This window comes from Coregonus lavaretus (assembly GCF_964263955.1).
Source record: "Coregonus lavaretus genome assembly, contig: HAP1_SCAFFOLD_415, whole genome shotgun sequence".
NCBI lineage: Eukaryota > Metazoa > Chordata > Actinopteri > Salmoniformes > Salmonidae > Coregonus > Coregonus lavaretus.
The window spans coordinates 341,084-354,862 of record NW_028157781.1 but is presented as its reverse complement, the minus strand read 5'-3'; the positions used below and the strand labels follow the sequence as shown (position 1 = coordinate 354,862).

The window sequence follows — 13,779 nt, the reverse complement described above, 5'->3', positions numbered from 1 at the left end:
GATATGATAATATTTGTATTTGTAACAGAAGGCCTATGATCTTAATGTCATTTTCACTTTCATTTTTCAAAGGCGTGTGAATGGTCATGACAAAAACAAATAAAATCCTAAACCAAACTGTGCGGTGTGCACCAAACAAAATTGAAACATTTGATGTAGAAAATATTTCAGGGTAATGTATATTCTCGGTAAATAGATCATTTATATATTAGGCCTATTGGAATTACTTCTTCCTTTTGAGAATATATGTTTTAATATATTTAATTTAATTGAGGAGAATTTATCAAAATATCCATGGACAGTTTTAACGCAGAAATGCATAATGTTTGGTTCAGAATCGAAATGATAGCGCCTTTCTCTCACTGCTTGCGCTCGGAATATTCCAATTCAGGCTGCTTCCTAGAACGGTGACCAATTAGAAAATAATCTTCCATCCAAATCTGTGATTGTAGAGTAACCTATATAATATAATGCTGGCCTATTCAAACAACGTGTATTTTTCTACACCATTTTCTCGGAGCTTTGTGAATTACACTCGGTGAAAGTCTAAACAGAATCCGTGGGACGTCCCAACTCTGATGTCACACTGAAGTTAAACGTTTAAAACGGTTACGGTAAGGGTTAGGGTTAGGGTTAGGTACGGATTATTGTTAAAGTACAGGTTAGGTTAGGGTAGAGGTTAGGGTTAGGGTATGGACGTCCCAAGGTCCCGATAGCATTAACCAGTGTGCCCAAGTACAGTGCTGCGCGTGTGGCGAGCTCGAGCGGACTAGCAGGGTGAACTGGAACGTAATTAGCTAATTAGAAAGCTGTCTGACCCCGCGTGCACCCTGAGATTAGCCAATCAGAGGCTGGGCTGGAGAGGTTCAACAGCAGAGCGGTGTGAGAGAAGTTGCCAGTTGCAGGTGGAGACGTATTAGTACAGGACAGGACAGGAGTAGAGGAGGGAGGAGCGACTGGAAACACCGCCGGAGAAATTAGGCTATAACAAAGAACAAAAAAGGATATTGTCAAGAAAGTGATAACGTAAGGTTTTATTATCATTTATTTAGAAAAACTGAAACATTCGGTGTAACAGCAGTTATAAAACTCTGGACAATATGTTCTTTCATTTTGCCTAGAACAACTAATCCGACAAAACATAACCCAGAACAATTATTCGATTTGCACAATTTGAGTTGGAGAAAAGTTTCAGGAAAGGTCTACAATGGCGAAATCTAAGAACTTTGGAATCGACGCGCTGTTGGCGCACGAGGCGCACCGGATGGACCGGGACAGTACCCCGGGACTGTGTTCTGAGGACAGCCCTGTCTCTTGCCACCGGTCGGAGACACCATCCCCACAGAGGACCCACAACCGTATCCACATTCAGACCGGAATTATCCCCAAACCGGGTCTACTGAACTTCTCCCACCCGGGACTCACCCAGCTGTCTCAGGGGGGCATCCCTGGAATGTATCCCGCCCACATGTACCGCATCGCGGCCCTGGGGGGGCAGCACCCTGCCTTTACCTACCCCGGCTTTGCGCAACCTGCCCAGCAGTACCCAGAGCACCTAAAGGTGGTAGCTATGGCTGGGTTCCCGCTAGAACACTGGATTAGAGCCGGAATGATGATGCCAAGACTCGGGGACTATGGTGGTAAGTAGCCTGGAGGGGTCCCATTTATATTTCTTTGAATAATATAATTAAAATAAGTAGCTCTGTCACTGTTCATATTAGAAGTTATTGTGTGTTAATAAAGTAGTTGTAAATAATGTATTAAGACAGTATGTTGTCTAATGCTGAAGCCAAATTAATGTATTGGTGCTGCATTATTTCGGTAAAGCTTTTCATTGAATAAATTGCCCCTTTATTGAATTATTTGGACTTTATAATTTCATTGAACAGTGTGTGAATTTACTACATTGTGCGATAATGTAAAATAAAATATTCGTTCAGTGTCTTAGATCTTGCTCTTTTCTTCCGAATTATTCAAACTGATGGACTTCGTTTGAATAATTTACAAAAATAAGTAATAATTGATCTGCATCTTTCAGGTGATGTGACGAGTGTCATTGGACCTGCAGCCTATTTACTCCTGAACCATAACGATGTCTATTCTTTAGTCATTAAACTTAGTCATAAATAACATTTTAATGAATAGGCCATAGCCATGTGAGATAATTAAACAATTTAACAATAAAGAAACACCTGAAGCAATAGGTCCACTTCATCACTAAAGTACCCGTAACATTTATTGCATTTTCATTAATACAACGGCACTCTGTTGAGTTTTATAGCCCTGCTAAAGCAATATCTCCCTGGACTCACGTCAACTGCAAACTAAAGTCCAATAAAACTGTTATCATCATGGCAGCTTTTAAAGTTGACAGTGTTTCTGTCTCAGTTCCATCCTCCTCCCTTACAGAACAGCTACATGAACTTCACATGTCCAAGAAAATGTAAAATAACCCACATAAGTACACATATAAATAAAACATTTTAGGCTTGGTTTTAGGCCGGTGTCTGTAAAACGTTCTGTGCCAACTGCTGATGTAAAAAGGGCTATATGAAATACAGTTGATTGATTGAATTGTATTGATATAAAGAAGAATGTGATAATTAATGTCAAATGAAATATGTCAACGTATTACTCAGAATAAAACAAATGATTATTATTAACGTGTGATAATAACCTCTCTCTCTCTCTCTTGGTCTCCCCTCCAGCCTCTCCTCATGCTGATCTGACTGGGAAGTGCCGTAGGCCCAGAACAGCCTTCACCAGCCAACAACTACTACAGCTGGAGAACCAGTTCAAATTCAACAAATACCTGTCCAGACCCAAACGCTTTGAGGTGGCCACGTCTCTCATGCTCACGGAGACACAGGTGAGCGAGATGATCTCTGAACTGATTTTCAATCCTTTTGTGCAATCGTCTGCCATTTTTATCAGTTTGTGTCAGGGGGACCATAGAAAATAAATATCGCTCCAGATTTAGCTACAAAGCTCATTTCCATCTGCAGTCACATAGAGGTCCTACACTTTAGACTCACTAAAATGAGCCGCAGGTTGTTTGACTGACACGCTAATACTTGTGTGACCATTGTGTGAGTGACTTTTATGTTCTTTTCTGACCTTGTGTTCCGGGGTTCCGTTCAGGTGAAGATCTGGTTCCAGAACCGGCGTATGAAGTGGAAGAGGAGCCGCAAGGCCAAGGAGCAGGCAGCCGATGTCCAGAGGGAGTACAGCTGCCCACACGGGGGGGAGAACAGCTCCGAGACTGGGTCTGGAGACACCCGCAACTCTGCTACCCTGGACAATGAGGAGGATCTGGAAGCAGAGGAGGAAGATGTGTTAAGTTCTGGTACCTTAGCAGCTGGAGTGGGTTTAGTGTCTCGCCCCACAGATTACCTGAGGCACACTGCTACGGATCTCAGCTATAGTTCTCATGGTTCCTACTCAGAAGATGAACTAGAGGAGAGTGGACCTGGGCTGGAGAGGAGGGTTGGAATGGGGTTATGAGGAGAGTGGACCTGGGCTGGAGAGGAGGGTTGGAATGGGGTTATGAGGAGAGTGGGCCTGGACTGGAGAGGAGGGTTGGGGTGGGGTTATGTGGCGAGTGGGATGTTGACTGTGTCCTATTCCCTATATAGTGCCCATAGGGCTCTGGTCAAAAGTGGTGCGCTATATATGGAATAGGGTGCCATTTGGGATGCAACAAAAAAAAAATCTCAACACTCACCAACAGGTATCATCATCAACAGTCATGACTAGTGAAGAATGAGAGTGTTATCCAAAGTAGGCCACTACTCTGCTCAGCAGTGGCCCCTAAGACATTCACTAACTGGTTACAAGTACTTATTATTTTCCCGTTCATCGTAAAAGTTACATTCAACAAGGGTAGCAAAAAGGACTTGATACCAAGGCTGCGTCCACACAAGGCAGCCCAATTCTGATATTTTTTTTTTACACTAATTGGTGTTTTGACCAATCACATCAGATCTTTTCACATGAGCTGATCTGATTGGTCAAAAGACCAATTACTGAAAGAAAACATCAGAATTGGGCTGACTATGTGAAAGTAGCCCATTAAGTCCACTAAGGTATTTTGTCATACATCCACCAAAAGTGTTGTCATACTTTTATAGTCACATGCTTTGTTAGCCCTGAATAGCACTGCTAACTCTATTGTTCTTTTATTTAACTCACCCCCCCCCCCCAAAAAAAATTATTGTATCCAATGTATTATTTAATAGGCACTTACTATAGGCATTTTTTAATTTAACCTATTGAGATGGAAAACTTGTTTTTTTATGAAGTAGAACATGTGTTCTTTATGACAGAATGTTAAAATGAGGTGAAATCAAAAGTTTATTTTGACCAAGTTACACTTTCTCAAAAGGCACCGAATTAGTGGAACGACCCAAGAGGTGTGCTGTGATTTGAGCTAATTGGTGGATTTCATTATAGTCATTAGGCTGTGAAGCTGATGGTCCCGACACTGCCTGGGGAGAGAGTGTCAGAGGGGACAGCGGGAATTAGCTGGTTAAAACAGCGAGCAGGACGGCCGTGTGCTGGCTGGCTGGCGGCAGGGAAGGAAGGAAGGAGAGGGATGGATGAAGGGAGGAGGAGGAGTAGAGATATGTGATTGATGTCTGCTGGTGGGTGGTGGAGCGTTTGTGCCCTGTCACTCTCTTGTCAGAGAGCGAGTGAAACGTCCTTCATCATACATTACAACCCCATGGCCTTTATATTTAACACAATCAGTGGAGCTTGTTCCTTATCAATTAAAATGCAATTGGCAAAATATTACGGCACACTGACTGCATTTGTTTTTCGGTCTCTTTAAAAAGGTAAATACCTCTATATCAACAGACACATATAATTGATGTGGTAGTTTCATACCATGTTTCCAGTGTTAGTATTTTAATAGACTGTTCTGCTATTTCCAAGGCTTTGGGAGGAGAGGTGTCTGACATGTATGATCTGCTGATGTAAAACGGGCTTTATGAATAAATCTGATTGATATGAAACACACGTTCAGTCAGTTAGCATGAGGGATGGTTTATTACAGTTAGCATGAGGGATGGTTTATTACAGTTAGCATGAGGGATGGTTCATTACAGTTAGCATGAGGGATGGTTTATTACAGTTAGCATGAGGGATGGTTTATTACAGTTAGCATGAGGGATGGTTTATTACAGTCAGCATGAGGGATGGTTTATTACAGTTAGCATGAGGGATGGTTTATTACAGTTAGCATGAGGGATGGTTTATTAGTCAGTTAGCATGAGGGATGGTTTATTACAGTCAGCATGAGGGATGGTTTGTTACAGTTAGCATGAGGGATGGTTTATTACAGTCAGCATGAGGGATGGTTTATTACAGTCAGCATGAGGGATGGTTTATTACAGTCAGCATGAGGGATGGTTTATTACAGTTAGCATGAGGGATGGTTTATTAGTCAGTTAGCATGAGGGATGGTTTATTACAGTCAGCATGAGGGATGGTTTGTTACAGTTAGCATGAGGGATGGTTTATTACAGTTAGCATGAGGGATGGTTTATTACAGTTAGCATGAGGGATGGTTTATTACAGTTAGCATGAGGGATGGTTTATTACAGTTAGCATGAGGGATGGTTTATTAGTCAGTCAGCATGAGGGATGGTTTATTACAGTCAGCATGAGGGATGGTTTATTAGTCAGTTAGCATGAGGGATGGTTTATTACAGTTAGCATGAGGGATGGTTTATTACAGTCAGCATGAGGGATGGTTTATTACAGTTAGCATGAGGGATGGTTTATTACAGTCAGCATGAGGGATGGTTTATTACAGTTAGCATGAGGGATGGTTTATTACAGTCAGCATGAGGGATGGTTTATTACAGTTAGCATGAGGGATGGTTTATTACAGTTAGCATGAGGGATGGTTTATTAGTCAGTTAGCATGAGGGATGGTTTATTACAGTCAGCATGAGGGATGGTTTGTTACAGTTAGCATGAGGGATGGTTTATTACAGTCAGCATGAAGGATGGTTTATTACAGTCAGCATGAGGGATGGTTTATTAGCCAGTTAGCATGAGGGATGGTTTATTACAGTTAGCATGAGGGATGGTTAATTACAGTCAGCATGAGGGATGGTTTATTACAGTTAGCATGAGGGATGGTTTATTACAGTCAGCATGAGGGATGGTTTATTACAGTTAGCATGAGGGATGGTTTATTACAGTTAGCATGAGGGATGGTTTATTAGTCAGTTAGCATGAGGGATGGTTTATTACAGTCAGCATGAGGGATGGTTTGTTACAGTTAGCATGAGGGATGGTTTATTACAGTCAGCATGAGGGATGGTTTATTACAGTCAGCATGAGGGATGGTTTATTACAGTCAGCATGAGGGATGGTTTATTACAGTTAGCATGAGGGATGGTTTATTAGTCAGTTAGCATGAGGGATGGTTTATTACAGTCAGCATGAGGGATGGTTTGTTACAGTTAGCATGAGGGATGGTTTATTACAGTTAGCATGAGGGATGGTTTATTACAGTTAGCATGAGGGATGGTTTATTACAGTTAGCATGAGGGATGGTTTATTACAGTCAGCATGAGGGATGGTTTGTTACAGTTAGCATGAGGGATGGTTTATTACAGTCAGCATGAAGGATGGTTTATTACAGTCAGCATGAGGGATGGTTTATTAGTCAGTTAGCATGAGGGATGGTTTATTACAGTTAGCATGAGGGATGGTTAATTACAGTCAGCATGAGGGATGGTTTATTACAGTTAGCATGAGGGATGGTTTATTACAGTCAGCATGAGGGATGGTTTATTACAGTTAGCATGAGGGATGGTTTATTACAGTTAGCATGAGGGATGGTTTATTAGTCAGTTAGCATGAGGGATGGTTTATTACAGTCAGCATGAGGGATGGTTTGTTACAGTTAGCATGAGGGATGGTTTATTACAGTCAGCATGAGGGATGGTTTATTAGAGTCAGCATGAGGGATGGTTTATTACAGTCAGCATGAGGGATGGTTTATTACAGTTAGCATGAGGGATGGTTTATTAGTCAGTTAGCATGAGGGATGGTTTATTACAGTCAGCATGAGGGATGGTTTGTTACAGTTAGCATGAGGGATGGTTTATTACAGTTAGCATGAGGGATGGTTTATTACAGTTAGCATGAGGGATGGTTTATTACAGTTAGCATGAGGGATGGTTTATTACAGTCAGCATGAGGGATGGTTTATTACAGTTAGCATGAGGGATGGTTTATTACAGTCAGCATGAGGGATGGTTTATTACAGTTAGCATGAGGGATGGTTTATTACAGTTAGCACAAGGGATGGTTTATTACAGTTAGCATGAGGGATGGTTTATTACAGTCAGCATGAGGGATGGTTTATTACAGTTAGCATGAGGGATGGTTTATTACAGTTAGCATGAGGGATGGTTTATTACAGTCAGCATGAGGGATGGTTTATTACAGTTAGCATGAGGGATGGTTTATTACAGTTAGCATGAGGGATGGTTATTACAGTTAGCATGAGGGATGGTTATTACAGTCATCATGAGGGAATGTTTGTTACAGTTAGCATGAGGGATGGTTTATTACAGTTAGCATGAGGGATGGTTTATTAGTCAGTTAGCATGAGGGATGGTTTATTACAGTCATCATGAGGGATGGTTTGTTACAGTTAGCATGAGGGATGGTTTATTAGTCAGTTAGCATGAGGGATGGTTTATTACAGTTAGCATGAGGGATGGTTTATTACAGTCAGCATGAGGGATGGTTTATTACAGTTAGCATGAGGGATGGTTTATTACAGTCAGCATGAGGGATGGTTTATTACAGTTAGCATGAGGGATGGTTTATTACAGTTAGCATGAGGGATGGTTTATTAGTCAGTTAGCATGAGGGATGGTTTATTACAGTCAGCATGAGGGATGGTTTGTTACAGTTAGCATGAGGGATGGTTTATTACAGTCAGCATGAGGGATGGTTTATTACAGTCAGCATGAGGGATGGTTTATTACAGTTAGCATGAGGGATGGTTTATTAGTCAGTTAGCATGAGGGATGGTTTATTACAGTCAGCATGAGGGATGGTTTGTTACAGTTAGCATGAGGGATGGTTTATTACAGTTAGCATGAGGGATGGTTTATTACAGTTAGCATGAGGGATGGTTTATTACAGTTAGCATGAGGGATGGTTTATTACAGTCAGCATGAGGGATGGTTTATTACAGTTAGCATTAGGGATGGTTTATTACAGTCAGCATGAGGGATGGTTTATTACAGTTAGCATGAGGGATGGTTTATTACAGTTAGCATGAGGGATGGTTTATTACAGTTAGCATGAGGGATGGTTTATTACAGTCAGCATGAGGGATGGTTTATTACAGTTAGCATGAGGGATGGTTTATTACAGTTAGCATGAGGGATGGTTTATTACAGTCAGCATGAGGGATGGTTTATTACAGTTAGCATGAGGGATGGTTTATTACAGTTAGCATGAGGGATGGTTATTACAGTTAACATGAGGGATGGTTTATTACAGTCATCATGAGGGATGGTTTGTTAGAGTTAGCATGAGGGATGGTTTATTACAGTTAGCATGAGGGATGGTTTATTAGTCAGTTAGCATGAGGGATGGTTTATTACAGTCATCATGAGGGATGGTTTGTTACAGTTAGCATGAGGGATGGTTTATTACAGTTAGCATGAGGGATGGTTTATTAGTCAGTTAGCATGAGGGATGGTTTATTACAGTCATCATGAGGGATGGTTTATTACAGTTAGCATGAGGGATGGTTTATTACAGTCAGCATGAAGGATGGTTTATTACAGTCATCATGAGGGATGGTTTATTACAGTTAGCATGAGGGATGGTTTATTACAGTTAGCATGAGGGATGGTTTATTACAGTTAGCATGAGGGATGGTTTATTACAGTTAGCATGAAGGATGGTTTATTACAGTCAGCATGAGGGATGGTTTATTACAGTTAGCATGAGGGATGGTTTATTACAGTTAGCATGAGGGATGGTTTATTACAGTCATCATGAAGGATGGTTTATTACAGTTAGCATGAGGGATGATTTATTACAGTCAGCATGAGGAATGGTTTATTACAGTCATCATGAGGGATGGTTTATTACAGTTAGCATGAGGGATGGTTTATTACAGTCAGCATGAGGGATGGTTTATTACAGGTAGCATGAAGGATGGTTTATTAGTCAGTTAGCATGAGGGATGGTTTATTACAGTTAGCATGAGGGATGGTTTATTACAGTTAGCATGAAGGATGGTTCATTACAGTTAGCATGAGGGATGGTTTATTACAGTTAGCATGAAGGATGGTTTATTACAGTTAGCATGAGGGATGGTTTATTACAGTTAGCATGAGGGATGGTTTATTACAGTTAGCATGAAGGATGGTTTATTACAGTTAGCATGAGGGATGGTTTATTACAGTTAGCATGAGGGATGGTTTATTACAGTTAGCATGAGGGATGGTTTATTACAGTTAGCATGAGGGATGGTTTATTACAGTTAGCATGAGGGATGGTTTATTAGTCAGTCAGCATGAGGGATGGTTTATTACAGTTAGCATGAGGGATGGTTTATTACAGTTAGCATGAGGGATGGTTTATTAGTCAGTTAGCATGAGGGATGGTTTATTACAGTCAGTTAGCATGAGGGATGGTTTATTAGTCAGTTAGCATGAAGGATGGTTTATTACAGTTAGCATGAGGGATGGTTTATTACAGTTAGCATGAAGGATGGTTTATTACAGTTAGCATGAGGGATGGTTTATTAGTCAGTTAGCATGAGGGATGGTTTATTACAGTCAGTTAGCATGAGGGATGGTTTATTTGTCAGTTAGCATGAGGGATGGTTTATTACAGTTAGCATGAGGGATGGTTTATTATAGTCAGCATGAGGGATGGTTTATTACAGTCAGTTAGCATGAGGGATGGTTTATTAGTCAGTTAGCATGAGGGATGGTTTATTACAGTTAGCATGAGGGATGATTTATTAGTCAGTTAGCATGAAGGATGGTTTATTACAGTTAGCATGAGGGATGGTTTATTACAGTCAGCATGAGGGATGGTTTATTACAGTTAGAATGAGGGATGGTTTATTACAGTCAGCATGAGGGATGGTTTATTACAGTCAGCATGAGGGATGGTTTATTACAGTTAGCATGAGGGATGGTTTATTACAGTTAGCATGAGGGATGGTTTATTACAGTTAGCATGAGGGATGGTTTATTACAGTTAGCATGAGGGATGGTTTATTACAGTTAGCATGAGGGATGGTTTATTACAGTTAGCATGAGGGATGGTTTATTAGTCAGTCAGCATGAGGGATGGTTTATTACAGTTAGCATGAGGGATGGTTTATTACAGTCAGCATGAGGGATGGTTTATTAGTCAGTTAGCATGAGGGATGGTTTATTACAGTTAGCATGAGGGATGGTTTATTAGTCAGTTAGCATGAGGGATGGTTTATTACAGTTAGCATGAGGGATGGTTTATTACAGTTAGCATGAAGGATGGTTTATTAGTCAGTTAGCATGAGGGATGGTTTATTACAGTTAGCATGAGGGATGGTTTATTTGTCAGTTAGCATGAGGGATGGTTTATTACAGTTAGCATGAGGGATGGTTTATAAGTCAGTTAGCATGAGGGATGGTTTATTAGTCAGTCAGCATGAGGGATGGTTTATTACAGTTAGCATGAGGGATGGTTTATTACAGTTAGCATGAGGGATGGTTTATTACAGTTAGCATGAGGGATGGTTTATTAGTCAGTTAGCATGAGGGATGGTTTATTACAGTTAGCATGAGGGATGGTTTATTAGTCAGTTAGCATGAGGGATGGTTTATTACAGTTAGCATGAGGGATGGTTTATTAGTCAGTTAGCATGAGGGATGGTTTATTACAGTTAGCATGAGGGATGGTTTATTAGTCAGTTAGCATGAGGGATGGTTTATTCCAGTTAGCATGAGGGATGGTTTATTACAGTTAGCATGAAGGATGGTTTATTACAGTTAGCATGAGGGATGGTTTGTTACTGTCAGCATGAGGGATGGTTTATTACAGTTAGCATGAGGGATGGTTTATTAGTCAGTTAGCATGAGGGATGGTTTATTACAGTTAGCATGAGGGATGGTTTATTACTGTCAGCATGAGGGATGGTATATTACAGTTAGCATGAGGGATGGTTTATTACAGTTAGCATGAGGGATGGTTTATTACAGTTAGCATGAGGGATGGTTTATTACAGTTAGCATGAAGGATGGTTTATTACAGTTAGCATGAGGGATGGTTTATTACAGTTAGCATGAGGGATGGTTTATTACAGTTAGCATGAGGGATGGTTTATTAGTCAGTCAGCATGAGGGATGGTTTATTACAGTTAGCATGAGGGATGGTTTATTACAGTCAGCATGAGGGATGGTTTATTAGTCAGTTAGCATGAGGGATGGTTTATTACAGTTAGCATGAGGGATGGTTTATTAGTCAGTTAGCATGAGGGATGGTTTATTACAGTTAGCATGAGGGATGGTTTATTACAGTTAGCATGAAGGATGGTTTATTAGTCAGTTAGCATGAGGGATGGTTTATTACAGTTAGCATGAGGGATGGTTTATTTGTCAGTTAGCATGAGGGATGGTTTATTACAGTTAGCATGAGGGATGGTTTATAAGTCAGTTAGCATGAGGGATGGTTTATTAGTCAGTCAGCATGAGGGATGGTTTATTACAGTTAGCATGAGGGATGGTTTATTACAGTTAGCATGAGGGATGGTTTATTACAGTTAGCATGAGGGATGGTTTATTAGTCAGTTAGCATGAGGGATGGTTTATTACAGTTAGCATGAGGGATGGTTTATTAGTCAGTTAGCATGAGGGATGGTTTATTACAGTTAGCATGAGGGATGGTTTATTAGTCAGTTAGCATGAGGGATGGTTTATTACAGTTAGCATGAGGGATGGTTTATTAGTCAGTTAGCATGAGGGATGGTTTATTCCAGTTAGCATGAGGGATGGTTTATTACAGTTAGCATGAAGGATGGTTTATTACAGTTAGCATGAGGGATGGTTTGTTACTGTCAGCATGAGGGATGGTTTATTACAGTTAGCATGAGGGATGGTTTATTAGTCAGTTAGCATGAGGGATGGTTTATTACAGTTAGCATGAGGGATGGTTTATTACTGTCAGCATGAGGGATGGTATATTACAGTTAGCATGAGGGATGGTTTATTACAGTTAGCATGAGGGATGGTTTATTACAGTTAGCATGAGGGATGGTTTATTACAGTTAGCATGAAGGATGGTTTATTACAGTTAGCATGAGGGATGGTTTATTACAGTTAGCATGAGGGATGGTTTATTACAGTTAGCATGAGGGATGGTTTATTACAGTTAGCATGAGGGATGGTTTATTACAGTTAGCATGAGGGATGGTTTATTACAGTTAGCATGAGGGATGGTTTATTACAGTTAGCATGAGGGATGGTTTATTACAGTTAGCATGATGGATGGTTTATTACAGTTAGCATGAGGGATGGTTTATTACAGTTAGCATGAGGGATGGTTTATTACAGTTAGCATGAAGGATGGTTTATTACAGTTAGCATGAGGGATGGTTTATTACAGTTAGCATGAGGGATGGTTTGTTACTGTCAGCATGAGGGATGGTTTATTACTGTCAGCATGAGGGATGGTTTATTACAGTTAGCATGAGGGATGGTTTATTAGTCAGTTAGCATGAGGGATGGTTTATTACAGTTAGCATGAGGGATGGTTTATTAGTCAGTTAGCATGAGGGATGGTTTATTACAGTTAGCATGAGGGATGGTTTATTAGTCAGTTAGCATGAGGGATGGTTTATTACAGTTAGCATGATGGATGGTTTATTACAGTTAGCATGAGGGATGGTTTATTACAGTTAGCATGAGGGATGGTTTATTACAGTTAGCATGAAGGATGGTTTATTAGTCAGTTAGCATGAGGGATGGTTTATTACAGTTAGCATGATGGATGGTTTATTAGTCAGTTAGCATGAGGGATGGTTTATTACAGTTAGCATGAGGGATGGTTTATAAGTCAGTTAGCATGAGGGATGGTTTATTACAGTTAGCATGAGAGATGGTTTATTACAGTTAGCATGAAGGATGGTTTATTACAGTCAGCATGAGGGATGGATTATTACAGTTAGCATGAGGGATGGTTTATTACAGTTAGCATGAGGGATGGTTTATTACTGTCAGCATGAGGGATGGTTTATTACAGTTAGCATGAGGGATGGTTTATTACAGTTAGCATGAAGGATGGTTTATTACAGTTAGCATGAGGGATGGTTTATTACAGTTAGCATGAGGGATGGTTTATTACAGTTAGCATGAGGGATGGTTTATTACAGTTAGCATGAGGGATGGTTTATTACAGTTAGCATGAGGGATGGTTTATTAGTCAGTTAGCATGAAGGATGGTTTATTACAGTTAGCATGAGGGATGGTTTATTACAGTTAGCATGAGGGATGGTTTATTAGTCAGTTAGCATGAGGGATGGTTTATTAGTCAGTTAGCATGAGGGATGGTTTATTTGTCAGTTAGCATGAGGGATGGTTTATTACAGTTAGCATGAGGATGGTTTATTATAGTCAGCATGAGGGATGGTTTATTACAGTCAGTTAGCATGAGGGATGGTTTATTAGTCAGTTAGCATGAGGGATGGTTTATTACAGTTAGCATGAGGGATGATTTATTAGTCAGTTAGCATGA

General features: G+C 40.4%; 1 protein-coding gene across 1 annotated transcript; it reads left to right on the top strand.

Moving 5' to 3' along the window:
• The first annotated feature begins 897 nt into the window (after positions 1-897).
• On the top strand, positions 898-5,012 carry LOC311124935 (motor neuron and pancreas homeobox protein 1-like). The gene is made up of 3 exons (XM_084199030.1): positions 898-1,640; positions 2,709-2,869; positions 3,142-5,012. Exons 1-3 carry the CDS (start codon positions 1,208-1,210, stop codon positions 3,502-3,504), a joined length of 957 nt encoding a protein of 318 aa, XP_084055156.1. The 5' UTR covers positions 898-1,207; the 3' UTR covers positions 3,505-5,012.
• The last annotated feature ends 8,767 nt before the right edge of the window (positions 5,013-13,779 follow it).